Raw genomic sequence first — 16435 nt, forward strand, 5'->3', positions numbered from 1 at the left:
GTGTGTGTGTGTGTGTGTGTGTGTGTGTGAGTGTGTGTGTGTGTGTATAAATATATATATATATAAAGAGAGTGAGAGAGAGAGAGAGCTTGTATTGAGAGGCCATCATTTTAATTCACTCTGTGAGTGGAGGGAGGTGAGCTGTGGCATTGTATCAGCATCAGGAACAATATAGTCAGAACCGTCCTACAGCTTTTTTAAATTGGTGTGGTAGACAAAAGTTTTTTAAATAGTGGAAAACAAACTACCACTGTACCAAATAATCTAATTAATTGATTTTCCCTGTCTCAATAATCAAGTATATTGCAATGAAGTCTTTATAGTGGGTAGAGATTTTAGTTGATTTGAAATATTCTACAGAAATTGGATGAATCATAATTTATATTGAATTCAGTGTTCACTCTTAGTACATGTTATGTAAACCCTGCTGATCTATTTGCACAGCAGCAGCGTGTCGCAGACGTTCTCTCAGAGGTCTGATTGCCCTGATACGGAGTCCAGTGTGTCTCGAGTATAAGTTTCCTTGACAACAAAGAAAGACATGTCACTTTTTGGGAAAGTGACCCACAGGACTTCTTGTTCCTTCCTGTTGCGTCCTGTTTTTTTGTTGCGTCTCCCGCCACACGTTCGAGTGGCAATAACAAAAACACATCAGACAATAGCGCACCCAAACAAAGATCTTGGAATGCTGTGACCACTGGATAACCTCCTGCCCTCTTCACTCTGCCGAACATTAGTGCTCTCTGGCTTCATTTACATGCAGGCAGCAAGCTGATTACCTCCCTAACTTTATAAAATAATTTGACCATGCAGTGAACACACATTTTTCTTTTGTGGTGTCTTTTATGAGATCTTTGAACTGTGGTTGTTTACTCTGGCATGTGTCCAGGAGGTAAGCGAATGACATTCATCATACTCTTACCTCCTGCTACCTCCTGCTACTCAGCTGTTGTGACAGTAATGTTTTTAAATTAAGACATAATACACTTAGAAACAAGATTTTGTCGGATCTATACCGTGTAGCAGAACCGTTTTTAAATGTCCCATCGCTTACAGATCCATCAACAGCCTTAACTTCATCTTTCTCTTCAGAACTGTCACAACAATTCTTCACAGTCACACAATTAAGTTGTTTCAAATTTCTTTTTTTTAAATCATGGATTACCATCTCTGCATATTAAGGGGATATATGTAAAACCTGTGCAGGCAGATCTGAACTTTATTTTTTTCCAATTGGAACCTTTCAGAAAGATTTTATCTAAATGCTTTTTATTTCCCACAGGTTTTTCTCCCAGTTTATTTGGCATTCGGACTCTTGCTCATATTTCATAGCTGTTACATTGTTTTTAAATCTGTGTGATCAAAAGTCGCTTTTATTGAGACATCTGTTTTTTATGAACTTCTACAAATGTCAAAGAAAGTGGAGAGGCATCCTAAGCACACCACTCGAACTTGGTATGCCAAGTAAAAAAAAAAACAGTTTAATGTTTATAGAAGGCTACTATTACACTGCACATATACAGCACCTAATTATACTGCTAACAGTTAAATTAAGGTTTTTCTCATGTTTCAGTTGATGTAAAAAACACCCTGGTTCACAGTCCACATGATTTACAGTGTTTCATACACATAATGTCAAAAGATGTATATTTTCTTGGAAATAAGTGGAAACTTCCTGTGAGATCAGGTCTCATCACTACACTGAAGAACAAATGTAGCTAGATTAAGGTGTTATAAATCACCTTACTGGTGTGTGTGTAAATGGAGTCATTGAGGGGGACACTGTTGGCAAGTTGTGTTTTTCTCTCTGTGGCAGAAATGTTGGATCTATGGCTCTCCAGTAATACTATAATGAATATGTGGCTGAAAATATTGGTACCCTTCCACCTTTTTGTTGAAACTGGCAGAAGTATATGGTATCCATCATTCTTTATTTCACATTGAACATAACTGAAACTTTGCTTTTGATTTACAGCTTAACATGTTATTTAATACAATAAAAGAAATGAAAATGGCAGGGCCAAAAATATTGGTACCCTTAACTTAATATTTTGTAGAACAGCCTTTGGAGGCAATAACTGCAGTCAGGCTTGCTCTGTGTAACTCTGAATAAGGTTTCTACACTTCTCCACTGGTAGTTAAGCCCTCTGTTCTTGAGTAAATTGCTCCAGTTCTTTCAGGTTTGATGGGTGCTGTCTCCCAACTTCAGGTTTCAGCTCTTCCCACAGCTGTTCAATGGGATTGGGCTGTATGTTTCGCTCCAAAATGCCTTGATAGTCTTGTGATTTCATTGTGCCTTTCACAGATTCAAGGCCAAACCAAATTTTTCAAACCAAAAAGCTCTACTTTTGTTTCATCTGTCCAAAGCACAATCTTCCAGAAGGACTGTGGCTTGTCAACATGTATTTTGGCAAAGTCCAGTCTGGCTTTTTTGTGTCTTCCTCTTAGAAGTGGGGTCTTCCTGTGTCTTCTACCATGGAGCCCATTTCATTCAGCGATGGATGGTGCGACTTGAAACTATTGTACCTTGAACTTGAAGATCAGCTTGGATCTGTATTGAAGTTTTCTTTGGTTCTTTCTCAAACATTTGAGCAATCCTTCTGTCAATCTCAGACCAATTTTCCTCTTGCGACCACGTCCAGAGATGTTGGCTAAAGTTCCTTCGGCTTTAAACTTCTTAATATTGGTAACAGTGGTCAAAGGAACATCAAGCTATTGGAGATGGTTTTGTAACCTTTACGTTGACCATCTTTGGCTATTACCTTTTTCCTAATGTCTTCAGACCACTCTCAAGTTTTTCCTCTGTTGTTCAATGTGATGCACACAGTGGCACAAAACAGCAGAGTGAATCATTTTCTTCTGTTAAACTGGATGCATTAGTGATTATAACACTGAAAACACCTGTGATACTAATTAAAACATAATAGTCTGCTTAAAGTATTACTACAAATCACTGATTTCTTAAAACTTCTAAAAGGTACCAATAAATTTGCTCAGGCTATTTTAGAATGTAGAATAAACATGAATTCAGTTATTTTCACAACTTCTTTGTCTTGTTCCACTGCAAACCAAACATAGACATGCATCAATAATAACATATCTTTTAATTTCAACACTGTTCAGGGCAAACAGTGAATTATTTTTAATAAAATGCAAGGGTACCGATAATTTCGGCCACGTCTGCAGAGGATGCAGACCCATCCTGGCATGATGAGGTGATTGCATTCCAGATCAGATTATACCACTAAAATGTGACCCGATGAGACTGAAGTAATATCTGACTTTTGCTTTCATTTTATGCATTCCTAATTATTTTACATTTGTTAATGGTTTTACTCAGTCTTGTAAATGTGATGCATATTGTGAGTTGTGTTTACTCTTGAGATTTGTTTTGGGTGATCCTATGGATTTAGAGTCATTGATTTTATTTTATTTTATGTTTTTAAGGGTATCTATTGAAAAAAAATTACAAGAATTGTTTTCATTTTTCACTTTTCAGATTTTTCTACCAGCACTACGAATGTATTTGATTTTCTTCATATGCCAAAGCAAGTACAATATTCCTCAAAATGATATCAAAATGGATACACTACATAGAGATTATACTGTATAATGTCATAGATGGTGTGCACTGAATGATTAATGGTACTGGAGTCGATAATTAAATATGTGCAATCTTGATATGTGTCGCCAGTTTGATATTTGTCTTGCATGTATGAAAACATAAGCTTGTTAGTTCTGTTAGTTGCTGTTTATGAGGAGTGCCCTCTTGCAATAATTTATGTAATCTGTAACTTATAATTAAAATTCACATTGGTTTTTATTATGAACTAAACTGATCTTACTCCAAGTCCAACAGAAAAGCAGGCTCCTGCATGAGTAAAAATTATTGTGGAGTTTTAAGGCTTCCCTTTTCCCCAGACTACATTTTGTGCCAGGACGATTTTGAATTTGTTACTGGATCTGATTCAGGACAACTTCCCGCCAGTCTAGTCATGTTTGAGCTTTTTTTTCCATGGTAGAACCACTGGAAGAAGGTACCTCCCAAATGAGCACAGGTGTTTGTTTATACAGTCATGAAAACTTCAGCTTTCCCTGACTGATTTTAATAGCCTCTTCTGCACTTCAATCAAAGGCTTCAGTTGAGACAGCTGCAGAATTCACTTACAGCTTTTTTTTTTATTAGATGTGAAAGAAACTTTTGATGTTTTATATTTATTCATAGGCATCATATATTATGCCTGTGGATGTGATTGCATCTAATCTTGATGTCTGTACATGTTGGCCTAAAAGACAGGACCCCATGTTGCGTAAGAATTTAGAGGCTGCAGCTTTCGGGTTTTCTTTCTCATGAAGTCTCCTGAAATTCCAAAGGAGGGATTAGTTGATGCCCATGAATGGCTGCTGTCTATCATAACGAGCTGAGAATCATCTCAGCTTTCTTTGGAAGTTTCTGGACCTATGGGGCCACTTTGTCTCAGATTCACTTTGTCTCATGTGCACCTTGATTGAAGTTTGTTTTTTTTTTTACCTCAGCACTGCGAACATGTATAGCAAGAATTTGACATTTTCCGAAATACGCCATTTGCTTTCTTGCTGGAGTCTCAGCTGGTTGCCTGGCAGCCTCACGGTGACTCCTGAAAGTAACTGCAGCCAACCAAGAAATAGTCTGGCACATAACCTGCTGTAAAACTTGTCATTTTCCCACTTTTTTTCCTGATCAAACAAACGAGATATAACATGTTTATTAGTGAGCTTCAGAAGTGCTAGTAGTCAAATTTTGTTATATTTGGACAGAGGCAGGCTAGCAGTTTCCCCCTGCCTCTAGTCTTAATGCTAAGCTAAGCTAACTGATTACTTGCTGTAATGTCCATATTTACCATGAGTGGTATCAATCTTCTCATCTAATTCTCAGAAAGAAGGCGAAAGTGGATTTCCCAAAATGTTTAAATATTTCCTTAATGTAGTTCCAAATGGGGCCAGATTAACCCTGTAGAGCCCCCAGGGCAGAAATGACCTGGGGGCCCCTACTGAACCCTCAGTCTCTCCCACTTTCTGTGCATTAGGTATGTATTAGTAAATTGTTAGTAACTCGATTGAGCACAAATTTACTGAGGAATATGGACCACATAAGCACAGTATAAACTGAAATGATAAAGGCATTAAAACTAGATTTTTATTCTCGGCCCCGCTACAAGAAAAGACCTCAACATTATATAATAATGCAGGCGTTATCTTAAGACCTCTATCATTACTCATTATAATTTTTTTATATTGCTTTAGCAGTGCATACAATATTACCAAACAACTTTGCAATCAATCAAATTAAAACAAACAAATTGCCATGCAGGGAACCTGGAGTTTTGGGGCCCTCAGGCCCTCGGACTGTTGCCCACTTCGTCCAGTTGTAAATCCCGCATTGACTATAAACATGTGTGTGCATTGATTAGTCAGATGTTAACGAATAACATACAACAACCCTGTTCATGTCTTGATCTTTACTAAGACTCAGTCTGCTCTGATCTTGACCTGAACTCAACCCTTGTGGACAGCCTGGACCTGATCTTGACATTGTATAGGATTCAACAACATTTCAGTGCTAGTCTTCCTCTCTGAACTCCTATCTGTCAGTCTCAACAACCAGCGACCTTCTCTCTGACTGCCACATTTGTACAATCTTGCTAACATATCCCTCCATCCACAATCTAAGCTCAGCTATGTCTTAAGTTACACAACAGCAAGAGCTTGTGTGTATGTGCTGTATGTGTACATGTGTTATCTTCAGCCAGTGCAGGATACCAGATTAAATGGAGAGATTCATGCTAATCTGGTTAATGCAGTCTTGACAGGTCTAAGCTGTAATGACATAAGATGTGTCTTACCACTACTTCATGCAATATTTAATTTTCTTCAGCAGCATTATGCCACCATAGCTCTTCTTCTGATGTGTGCCTGCCAAACTCATACAAGGCACCTGCTTTACTTGACATTTCTTATTTAATTAGTTCAGTATGACCAATTTAGCCTTAAATATTTGTTTCATTTCTATAATCAGTCATCAGCCATCATCCCACTGAATCTGGCATATTATCCATGACATCGTCAGTTTCTCTTTACTTTTCAGCCCAGTTGTGTTTGATGACCTGTCAGCTCACATTTCATTAAAGAAGTGCAAGGCAAACTTTGTGTTTCCTTCTGATTCATAAAGATTATGCTTGGACAGCTGCCACACGAGTACGCTGGCACTATTTAGTCTTCAGATTTAATTTTGTGCTTATAAAAAAAGGCAGTAAAGGAGGAAAGAGAATGGGGAGAGCCATATCAGTAATCATCTACTTTAGTTTTATCTGAATTTGTCACGCACTCTGAAAGCTGTCTGGCTGGCTGGCTGCGACGCTCTTGCTGATCAAGTACAGGATGTTCTGGCAGGGCGAGATAAAACGCTGTGCAGGGAAAGGGATCTCCCAAACACTTCCCTTTTGTTCCCACCTGACCTGGCAAGATGCCAAGAGTTCATGGCATTTTTCTAGGAGTTCACAGTGACACTTGCTTGAAATGTTATGTTAATCAGCTCTACCTAATCAGCATCAAGTACGGAGTCACTTTTATGTCAAAACTTCTGAACACAATCGGGACAAACTAACGTGTATACCATTGAAAAAAAAATAAAAATTGAGCCTACTCTATGTGCTTAGGAAGCTTATAGTTTTAACATATTTAAGAAGTCCTTATCTTTTCACCTTTAACCCATTTAGATAATAGGAAACTGCATCAGTGAATACAAAAGAATAGTTAGTGTCCTTTTATTACATAACTGTACAATATCTTTCAAAACAACGTTCAGGCAGGCAAGCAAATCACAGATGCAGTGATGTGTAGACAAAAGCTTAAAGTATTGCAACAGTGACAAATAATAAATGTATTTTTTGTTTCACTCATCTAATCTGTATAGTTCTGTAAAAGAAGCATATGAGGTAAAGACACTGTAAATTTTGGATTTGAAGTATTTCTTGACCCCCATCATGTTGACTTCATGAGATGTTAGCTGTTGGTTAGTGTCCCAAATTATATGAAAAGAATAATAGCAGGTGACCTTTAATTTATTATTTGATGACAAAACCTTCTTGTTTCTATATAAATTATGCCGAAATTAGCATGCAACATTTTATCATTTCCTTTACAGAAGAAAAGGGAACTTGAAAGTTTATGACATGCTTTTCTGATCTTACAAACTGAACGATCATCACAGCAGTGCTTCCATTTCATTCATTCAGATTTTACTCTTATTTTTAGATAATCATCATGGATTGTCAAGTTTCATGTCTTTTTATACTCTACCTTCTGTATATGGAGCTGTATATCAGCAGTGGATACATTGTGATTGTTACTGTACTACATCATACAAATAACAAATACTTTCTTAAAGTCACATGTCATTTTGAAGATGAATCTGAATTTCATTATGCTAAAAAGGAGGCCAACAAACGCCCAAATCCAAGACATTACAGTCAGTGCATTAGTCTCTCATGTTGAGACTGCAATTAGATGAGTCTACAAAAAACAGTTAACCCCAGTGTCCCAACCCCAAGTTTGACAGCATGAATATTTCTGTATGTAACATAAAGACAAAATCGTTTGGTTACTGGCATCTTGAAGAGGGAACCTAAATGACAGGATGAGGGGTTTTTCATAGAGCAGCTTTCTAAAACATTCAAACTTAAACAAACTTTTGCAAGACACACAAAAAAGAAATAAATGGCTAAATAACACTGATCTAATATTAGTTTTTTTTTCATAGGTGCGTTGTACAGTAGTTCACAGACACAAGCAACACTTGCAGTAGGTCTGCTTGGTGTACTCTTTAAGCTCCTTTGCTTTGTCCTTTCAAACAGTATCTACAGTAGGTTTCAGGATATATTAGATGACTTTCAAAAGCATTCTACTTAAAATAGTATTTGGCATTTCATAGCCCTTATTCCTGAGTAACTATGCTTTTATGCTATTATATCAAAAACTACACGTTAGTACTGGGCGGTTTATTTTAGTAGACATTACGCTTAGGGGCTGGAGCACTCCATGAGCTTATTCACCTGTTCATGCAGAATCACTGCAAAGATCAGGAGTCTGACCTTAGATGGCACATCACTTTAATCATCTAGAAATCTTGTAAGTCCAGTTTTGATTAGTTAACTTCATGGAATAAATGTTCTTTTATGTGTTGAGAAATTTGACATGAATTTCAGAGGGTTTATAACTCTTTATCTGACAGCAACGATGACAACAGGGTGTATACAAGCTTGGAGGTTTCTACTTTTCATTCAACTCTTGCAGTAATGCTATTCGCACCAAAATCACAAGGATTTGTCACAGCTTGTAGCCAGTGTTGCCTATACTGACGTCTGATTGAGGCTGATCACTGGTGATGTGCAGCTGACTGCAGTCCTTGATGAATCAAAAGAAGATGCTAATTGCAAAGTTGATGTGTGTTTGAGGTCGTCTGGCATGTGAAGGGATTACAGCTGAGCAGATTCATCCCAGGTGAACTGCTGTGAGACATGGCATGTGCAGTATTCATCATGTCTCCTGTAAAACAGATGCACATCTGTTTCTGTCCGGCATTATAATACTTAAAAATAAGTCAGCAATCAGTGATCACAACTATGTAATCATTCTCAACTCACTGTCATGTGAAGCATTAAAAACAGTGTGTAGAGGATAAGAATTTAGCCTGAGATTTCAGCTTATAAATATATTTTTCAGGCAGCTCACAAAAATGAGCTACAGTTCATAAGTCTTTTTATGTTTCAGCCTTCATTTGTACTCATGATAGTTTTGATTTAATTTATTCTTTTGTTTGGGAGTCTGATGACGGCTCAGCCTTGACCTCCTCAGCCTGCCTGGTTGCCGTGTCCAGCAGTGTCATGTCTTCCCGCAGAGACACTGATATAAAAAAGGAGTGGGGTTTCAGAGTCAGACCATAGTTGTAGTCCAGTGTGGGCGGCCTGGCCGGGTCTGCAGTGATGTTGCACTGGTGGACGATGATGGTTGTGAAGAGGAAGAGATGCAACTTGGACAGCTCCTCACCAATGCACCGCCGTTTGCCCAGCGAGAAGATGAGCACACTGCTGGTCAGGTCCTTGTTCAGTGCTCCGTTCTGGTCCAGGAAACGCAGAGGGTCAAAGGTCTCCGGGTGGGACCACATTGCCGGGTCGTGGTTGATGGACCACTGGTTGATGAAGATGACTGTGTTCTTTGGTATGGTGTAGCCCATGATGGAGGTGTCAGTGGTAGTGGAGTGGGGGATGGTGAGCGGCAAAAAGCTCGTGAAGCGCATCACCTCATAGATGAAGGCCATGACGTAAGGCAGCTGCAGCTGGTCCTCGATGGACGGGAGCCGGCTGCGGTCCACCACCTTGTCCACCTCCTGCTGGAGACGCACCTGCATCTCTGGATACCTACATGCACAGGTGAGACCTACATTTAAGATGACTATATTGAGGATGGAGGTTACTCTCATAGGTTTTTAACTTCACTTAAAGAAATAAGTGGAACAACATCTCTGTAGAAAACTTTATCTGACATTTAATGTAATTTAGTAACCAAAGAAAATGCAACCTATCTTTTGATTTAAGGATATAATGTAGACACACATGTTTATCTTTTTTAAAATTGAGGCTCAAGACATTTTATCACTCCATCCTAATGAACAAAACATTAAGCCTTGATGGGATTAAACAATCAAGCAAGATTAGAAAATGGATTTATGAGATGTCAGACAAAGGTCTTGCTACAGTATGTGTACAGTAAAATGCTGACTGGGCGCTTCATTCACTCTCACTGGTGTGCAGTTTCAGCTCTTTATATCGTGCTGCGAGTACCTGCCTGAGCCTCAGCTCCCCCGCTGTTACATAACACAAATGCTACTGCACTTCCTCAAGTCTGAGCAGCTTTAAGTCAGAAGGATGAGGACCCACTCTGATTTATCATTAATTGTTACATTTATTTCCCTTTAGAATGCACCGTATATTGTTTACTATTTGTGCATTTTAAATGTCAGAACATTAAAATAATCTCTATAAAATCATAGGAAAAGTTGCTTACTTGACAAGTATGATGGTGATCCACTGCATGGCAGTTGACAGTGTGTCTTGACTTGCTCCAAATATATCCCCAACAGTGGAGGTAACGAAGTCCTTCTCCAATGAAACCCCGGTTTTGTCGCGTAGTTGGTCCAGCGCCACTATAAAAGCATCCGTCATGTCCCTGATTGTGTCTGACTGGATTGTTTTTCTATGTTCAATGACTTTATCTCGAATGAACATGCCAAACTCCAGGTTGAGCCTCTTGAAGTTGTCAAATATGGTTTTGATGGGGTTGGGGAAATACTGGAGCCAGGGCATCACGTCCACTATGCTCCCTGCGCCCACTGTTTGGGTGAACTGGTCATTCCTCCCCACCACCTGCCGAAACTCCTCGTCCTCATAGGAGTAGCGCTTCCCAAAACACACTGCGCTCATGATGTTGGCCGTGGACACCACAAGATATGTCGTGGGCTGGAAATATTGGTGCTCCTTCGTTTTTCCCACAAACAGCTGCAGAAGTTCTTTGACCTCGCAGAGGACGTGTTGCTCAAATGTCTTTTTGGTTTGCGGGTTCCCGGTGGAAAACATCCGTACAGTGGACTGGGCCACTTTGCGGTGCATCTTCCACCAGTCCGTCATGGTGCCAAAAGCGAGACTGTTCCCGTTGGAGACGTACTGGAAGGAGGTGAAGTCCGGTCTGCCGGCAAATTGAAGTCCCTGTTTGACCAGCGCCTGTTTGATGGACTCCCCGTTCAGCACCACCACGGTCCGACAGCCCAGTTTAATCTGGAAGACATTGCCATATTTCTTTGCCATACGCGTAAAATACAAGTGCGGTGCCTTGCCAAGTTGCGCAGCGTTCCCGATGACCGGCCAGGAGAGTGGACCGGGCGGGCAGTGGATCGACCTCTGCCGGAGCCACAGCCACAGTTGGAGGGAAAGCAACAGAGTCACACATGTCACTAACAGAGCTCTTGGAGTCCCTGGGTCAATCCCCTCCAATTTAATATCCATGATGGGGATCCTGCAGGGGGAATATGATAATAACATCAATATTAACGCACATATTATTCAAGATTTAAAATATATGGTGCGACATGAGTTATGGGCATGTGAAATTAAATAAATTCAATTATTAGGTGATAAATACCTGGTTATATCCCTGGCTCATCGAAAATATACCAGCCTTTACGATTTATCCAAATTTTTAATGTTTCAAAAACTTTTCCACTTCAGATGTTTATCCACAGACTGTGAAACTTTGAAGCACCAAGTGAAAGCATTTATCCCCAAACGGCGCAGCATCACGGCCCGTCAGCGTCTGTGCCCTGCTTTGTTACAGTGGGCAGATTTGTTGCAAAGCGTGTCTCCCCACCCACCCACCATCACCACCTCCTGCACCCACCTCTCTCTCTCTTTCTCTCTCTCTCTCTCTCTTTCTCTCTCTCTCTCTCTCTCTCTCTCTCTCTCTCTCTCTCTCTCTCCCCCCCCCTCCCTCTCTCTCTCTCAGCGCGCTTACAGGCGTTATTGTCCGACTAAGCAAATGTGAGTGTTTAACCTCAGTGCAAAGCTGAGAAAGTAAAGTTAACTGAGGTGAGAGGATATTCTTTGCAATAAATAAATGGAGCATTGACGTCATTAAACTTGTAGATTTAGCCATCTTAAAGTAGTTCAAAATGTTTTATACTAACAATAAACCCTATCATAATTACGATAGTATAAACAATTGATTGTCATTATTATTATTATTATTATTATTAGATAGTGGAGGTAGTAGTAGTGGTAATATATACATATATATTAATGTCGTTAGTAGTAAAGTTGCTGAAAGAAAATGAAAATAACACACATTTTATTGACAATAATATATTTCTAATCATTTAATGATAATAGATTTTGTTTTACATTTGATCATAATTATTCTTCACCTTAATCAAATTGAGATTCTTGTCATTGTGTTGATGGTTTCCTTTTCAGAGCTTTTCAACAGCGTGTTGCTGTCTGAGGGGAGGAAACTACGTTTTTCAAAAATACAGTACTGCACAAATGCATTTTAAGTGTCAATTTGTTATTGTTGCTTTAAATTAAATGTGACGTCGCATTTTACAATTAGGTCTTAATTTTTTTCTTTTTTCTTTATGTATTTATTTATTGAAGGGATGGTTCATCATCACATTTTGAAACAGACTGTGAAAAATAAATTATTCCTGAATTGTATGTTTAATTAAACCTTACAGATGAGGAGACTTTACTAATATTGATAGTGTTACAAATTACAATCGGGAATCTGCACTCCTTCCTCTCACTGCTGTGGCTTTTGCATAGGAGTGAGAATAGGATTGCAGTCTGTTTGCATGAGATACGCTGTTCGCTGTATTTCTTCTGATGCCTCGGACGGCACAGTGTGAAGTTGCTGTAATGAGAGCACGTTATTAAGGGTGCGCTTTCCCATCAAGCCACCAGGAGGAGGCGAACCCCGCGTTGCAGCTCATTAATAATCCCTAATTAACATGCTGAGCATCAGACCTGTCCTGCAGGACACTGCACACCCTGTCTGTCTCTCTTTTGTACTCATATAAAAGTACTAAATGTAAGAGTACGGCAGGAAATGTGACCCTAAAACATAATTAAAGCGACATTTCTTAAATGTATTTCGGGGCGCCTTGACAATTCTGAACAATAAGAATAACTGTTAGGCCACCTCTCTCTCCTGTGTTCACTCCGGCTTCGGTATGTAGTCTAAAGCAGTGGTCGTGGGTTCAGACCTGCTTCATCATTTTAGTCTGACATTTGTTTATGATTATGTCTTTGGACTTGTTGTTGTTGTTTGTGAGTTTCTGCTTTGTTTTCAGCCTGTAGATGATACCTGGCTCGCTGTCCCCTGCTTGGACCCTCCTGCTCAGGAGGTCTGGTCTGGTTGGGATGTGATTCGGGGATCCTGGTTCAGCACCGCGGACAGCGGCTCAGATAAACCCGGTGATGTCCTCTGACCCTCAACTGCTGCACCGAGCTACAACTGTGGGAGTTTTACATTTTAACAGAGACGTACAGACACATTTCAATACTGCTGATTTTATATTTTGTTAAGAAAAAAATCCACGCAAGTAACAAATTAGATATAAGTCTGTCGGTCATTGTTGCGCAGAGGTCGACACAAATATTCTGTAGCACGCACAACATAAAATACTGAACTTATTGCACTTTATACAATATTTGGACTTCTATAATATCATCATAACATATAGGATGCCATGTGGTTTATAGTTTTGCCATAATCTTAACGTGATATTTTTAAAACATATTATTGTCCTTTGTTGTAATAATGCGGTCAGTCTCGAGAACAAATTCGGGATAATATGTATATGTATATATATTATATTTTTAAATATATTTGTAAAACCGGTATTTAATGAGACTTGTGCTTTGTAATTTTATGTTAGATTGTCCTGTGGCCTTTAAAAAAGGCAAATCATTATTACATCTATAAAACGAAGCATTATTGGCCTTACAGTATAAAGAATATTCTCAATTACAGCTTATTACTTATAATATGATCAAGTCAAGTCAATTTTATGTATATAGCGCCAAATCACAACATAAGCTATCTCAGGGCACTTTTCACATAGAGCAGGTCTGGACCATATTCTTTAATTTACAGAGACCTAACATTCCCCCAGGAGCAAGCCACAGCGGCAAGGAAAATATATATTATACATATATAATATATAATAAAATCTAAAGAGGCTATAGCCATATTATCATAAATTATAATTTACAGCATTAATTTTTTAATTATATATTTCAGTTGAATCACTGTAAAGCACACAGACACTTACTGAGTCAGGACCCTCCTGCTGTCTTCCACTGGATCAAGCTCTCACAAGGTGACCGTGCGTGATCTCTCTTTAGTCCAGTGGTGAATGGATCCATGAGGGTGGAGACAAGCTGGTAAATGTACAACTGGTCCCAGCCTCCTTTACTGGTAGGACTCAGTTATTAGACCAAACTGGAGCGGGTCCTCCCCTGCCTTCTTTCACTTCATTGAAAAGCAAGCTGGTTTTGATCAATTCCTCTCATGTAGTATAATAACTGCATGTTTGTAAACTGATAATTGTACTGAAACTATAATATCATCTATAGGTGATAATGTTCTGAATGGTGGAAAATTGAAGATTAAATATTTTTAAGTGCATGTGTTTTTTTAAATCTGCACAAAAAAAAGATACAATAGCTGCTCTCAGGAAGGTTTCTGACACACACACACACACACACACACACATCTCTCTGTCTCTGTCTGGTGTGTGTGTGTGGTCAGTGATCCTGAACATCCCATGGTCACATGACTGACTTTTGTTCCTCAGTAGGTCTTTAGTTTAACTCTGTTTTAAAGGATAACACATACTCTGTGCTTGAATGTCAATTAATCTATGACAGCTCAAAATCTCTTTTTTTATTCTCTTTGCAAGTTTATTATTTCCCAAGACCTCAAAGTTCATATTTTTTTAAAAGAAAAAATTAGTAAATGAGTATTGCTGCTTTGTCCGATAAAAGTGAGTCAGCTTCCTTCTTTTCCTAGGCAGCAAAAGATTCAAAGATTAACCTTAAAAAAATACAACTTCCTCCATTTGTAGTCTTCATTCCATTTTGTGTTCCTGTTTGAAACTTGATATATAGTCTTTTACTTCCAGAGATCTACCCAATGAAATTCAAGTATTCATCATTTGCACATTTCCTATTGTCTTGATTTTTTTTCCCACTATTTGTTATGGCTGCAGGATCACACATATTTGCATGAGGCTGCCCTGTCATTTGCCCTCAAATTCAGTCAAATTAAAGACCTAAAACCTCTCACATCAAATTAAAAGTAAAGAATTTAATGATGACTAGGTGGACTCTACCATGCAGAGAAAAATGCATTTGTTATTAATATTTATAGGTGTCAGTGTAGTTTCATGCCTAGAATTAATCGCGCTGTCATAAATGTAGCCCTTAAACCCCACATTTGTCAGTGTTTGGATGCCGAGCCTTTTAGGTAATCCGCTCAAAGGTGCAGTGAGGTGACTTTAGCTGCAGATCAACCTGTAGGGTAGATGGGCCCACACAGTGGCCTTTGCCTTGGGCCACCAAAGCTCCTCATTGCTAGCAAGTTCAGTTTCAACACCAGTTTCCCTTCCTGCTTGACTGACAGCACAATTGCTCATCGCGTGTGAGTGAGCATGGAGGTCAGGGAGGAGCTCAGAAAGGTGTGTGCAGGTGATGATTTGCTCAGACAGTAAAGGTACAGTTACATTGTAAAGTTACTGCCTGGCAGGGCAGCGATCATGTCTGATTTCAACAGCATTTCTCACATTCAGAGCATAGTTTCGTACAGAGGAAATCAGAGTAAGCTCTGATCAGGAAGTTACGTCATGTACAAACAAAAATGACAAATGAAACAGGTCATTACTTTGATTTATGTCTGTAATTAGTGGAAGCATGCACAGGACCTCGGAAGAGTTGCACGCCTTTTACAGCACTTACAGGGCTTATCTTACTTTCTGAATCAATGCTGTGAACTTCTGGGGAAAACAGAGGAACAGAGGGGACTGCCCAAGGCTATTCTAAAGGTGCAGAGCAGTCACGCACATGTGCTTCATCATAGGGGTGACAAGTGAAGGGAAAGCGTCTGACAACTTCACTGAATAGAGCTGCTAACTCGCCTACAATTGGTTACGCTTTCTGGGGGAGACACTGACGTGCCAGTGAGTTTTTATCAATCATGCATGCATTTAAACATTTTCAGATGTACAGGCTATAATGAGTAAGGCAAAGATATTAGGAGAAAACTGCAATTTGACAAATAGATGTTATTTACAAAAATGCACATTGAAGATAAAAAGTCAAAATTAAAAAGTACAAATTTAACAAATAAACACTGCCATAATTTAGATCCAATGGATTAACATTTGCTAAAGTTGCTGTATCAGTCTAATGGAGGTCATTCGTTAGTTTTATAAAATAAAATAAAATAAAAAATCAGCATCTTTCTCACTCTAATAATGAGCCCCCATCAGTTTATTATGTTGACTGAATAAAAAATGTTTTTAATTATGAGTACACAAAATGCCAGTGCAAGAAATTTGCATTGTATTGCTTCAGGAGAGGCAGAGGTGGTATGTTGCTCTAATGTTTTTATTTCCAGCAAACCATAGAATTAATTCAGAAACTGGTGTTATTTCAGTCACTAGTTTTCCAGTAACCTATCACACGATAGGGACTTTGACAACTACAGACACTAGAACACACAATACAAGACTTCTTGGAAAAGGACTTTCTAAATCTCTAAAGTCATGTCATCACACTGTATAGTAGAG

General features: G+C 38.9%; 1 protein-coding gene across 3 annotated transcripts; it reads right to left on the reverse strand.

Moving 5' to 3' along the window:
• Nucleotides 1-6786: 6786 nt before the first annotated feature.
• LOC122997462 (cytochrome P450 1B1) lies at nt 6787-14097 on the reverse strand. 3 transcript variants are annotated; one of them, XM_044373606.1, is made up of 4 exons: nt 13919-14093; nt 12949-13098; nt 10102-11106; nt 6787-9455 (listed from the first exon to the last, which is right to left on the reverse strand). In XM_044373606.1, exons 3-4 carry the CDS (start codon nt 11094-11096, stop codon nt 8843-8845), a joined length of 1608 nt encoding a protein of 535 aa, XP_044229541.1. In that variant the 5' UTR covers nt 11097-11106; nt 12949-13098; nt 13919-14093; the 3' UTR covers nt 6787-8842. The 3 variants fall into 3 exon arrangements, with proteins under 3 accessions (XP_044229541.1, XP_044229543.1, XP_044229542.1); XM_044373608.1 differs by lacking the exon at nt 12949-13098 and having other exon boundaries at nt 13919-14097; XM_044373607.1 differs by lacking the exons at nt 12949-13098; nt 13919-14093 and adding an exon at nt 11233-11438.
• Between the last annotated feature and the right edge of the window lie 2338 nt (nt 14098-16435).

This window comes from Thunnus albacares, chromosome 14 (genome assembly GCF_914725855.1).
Source record: "Thunnus albacares chromosome 14, fThuAlb1.1, whole genome shotgun sequence".
Classification (NCBI taxonomy): domain Eukaryota; kingdom Metazoa; phylum Chordata; class Actinopteri; order Scombriformes; family Scombridae; genus Thunnus; species Thunnus albacares.

Excerpts from the sequence above, each read along its gene's own strand:
- LOC122997462 (XM_044373608.1), bottom strand. The coding sequence starts at position 11,096 with ATGGATATTAAATTGGAGGGGATTGACCCAGGGACTCCAAGAGCTCTG. Across the intron at positions 9,456-10,101 it reads ATCACCATCATACTTGTCAA|GTATCCAGAGATGCAGGTGC; the intron begins GTAAGCAACTTT and ends CTGTGCATGTAG.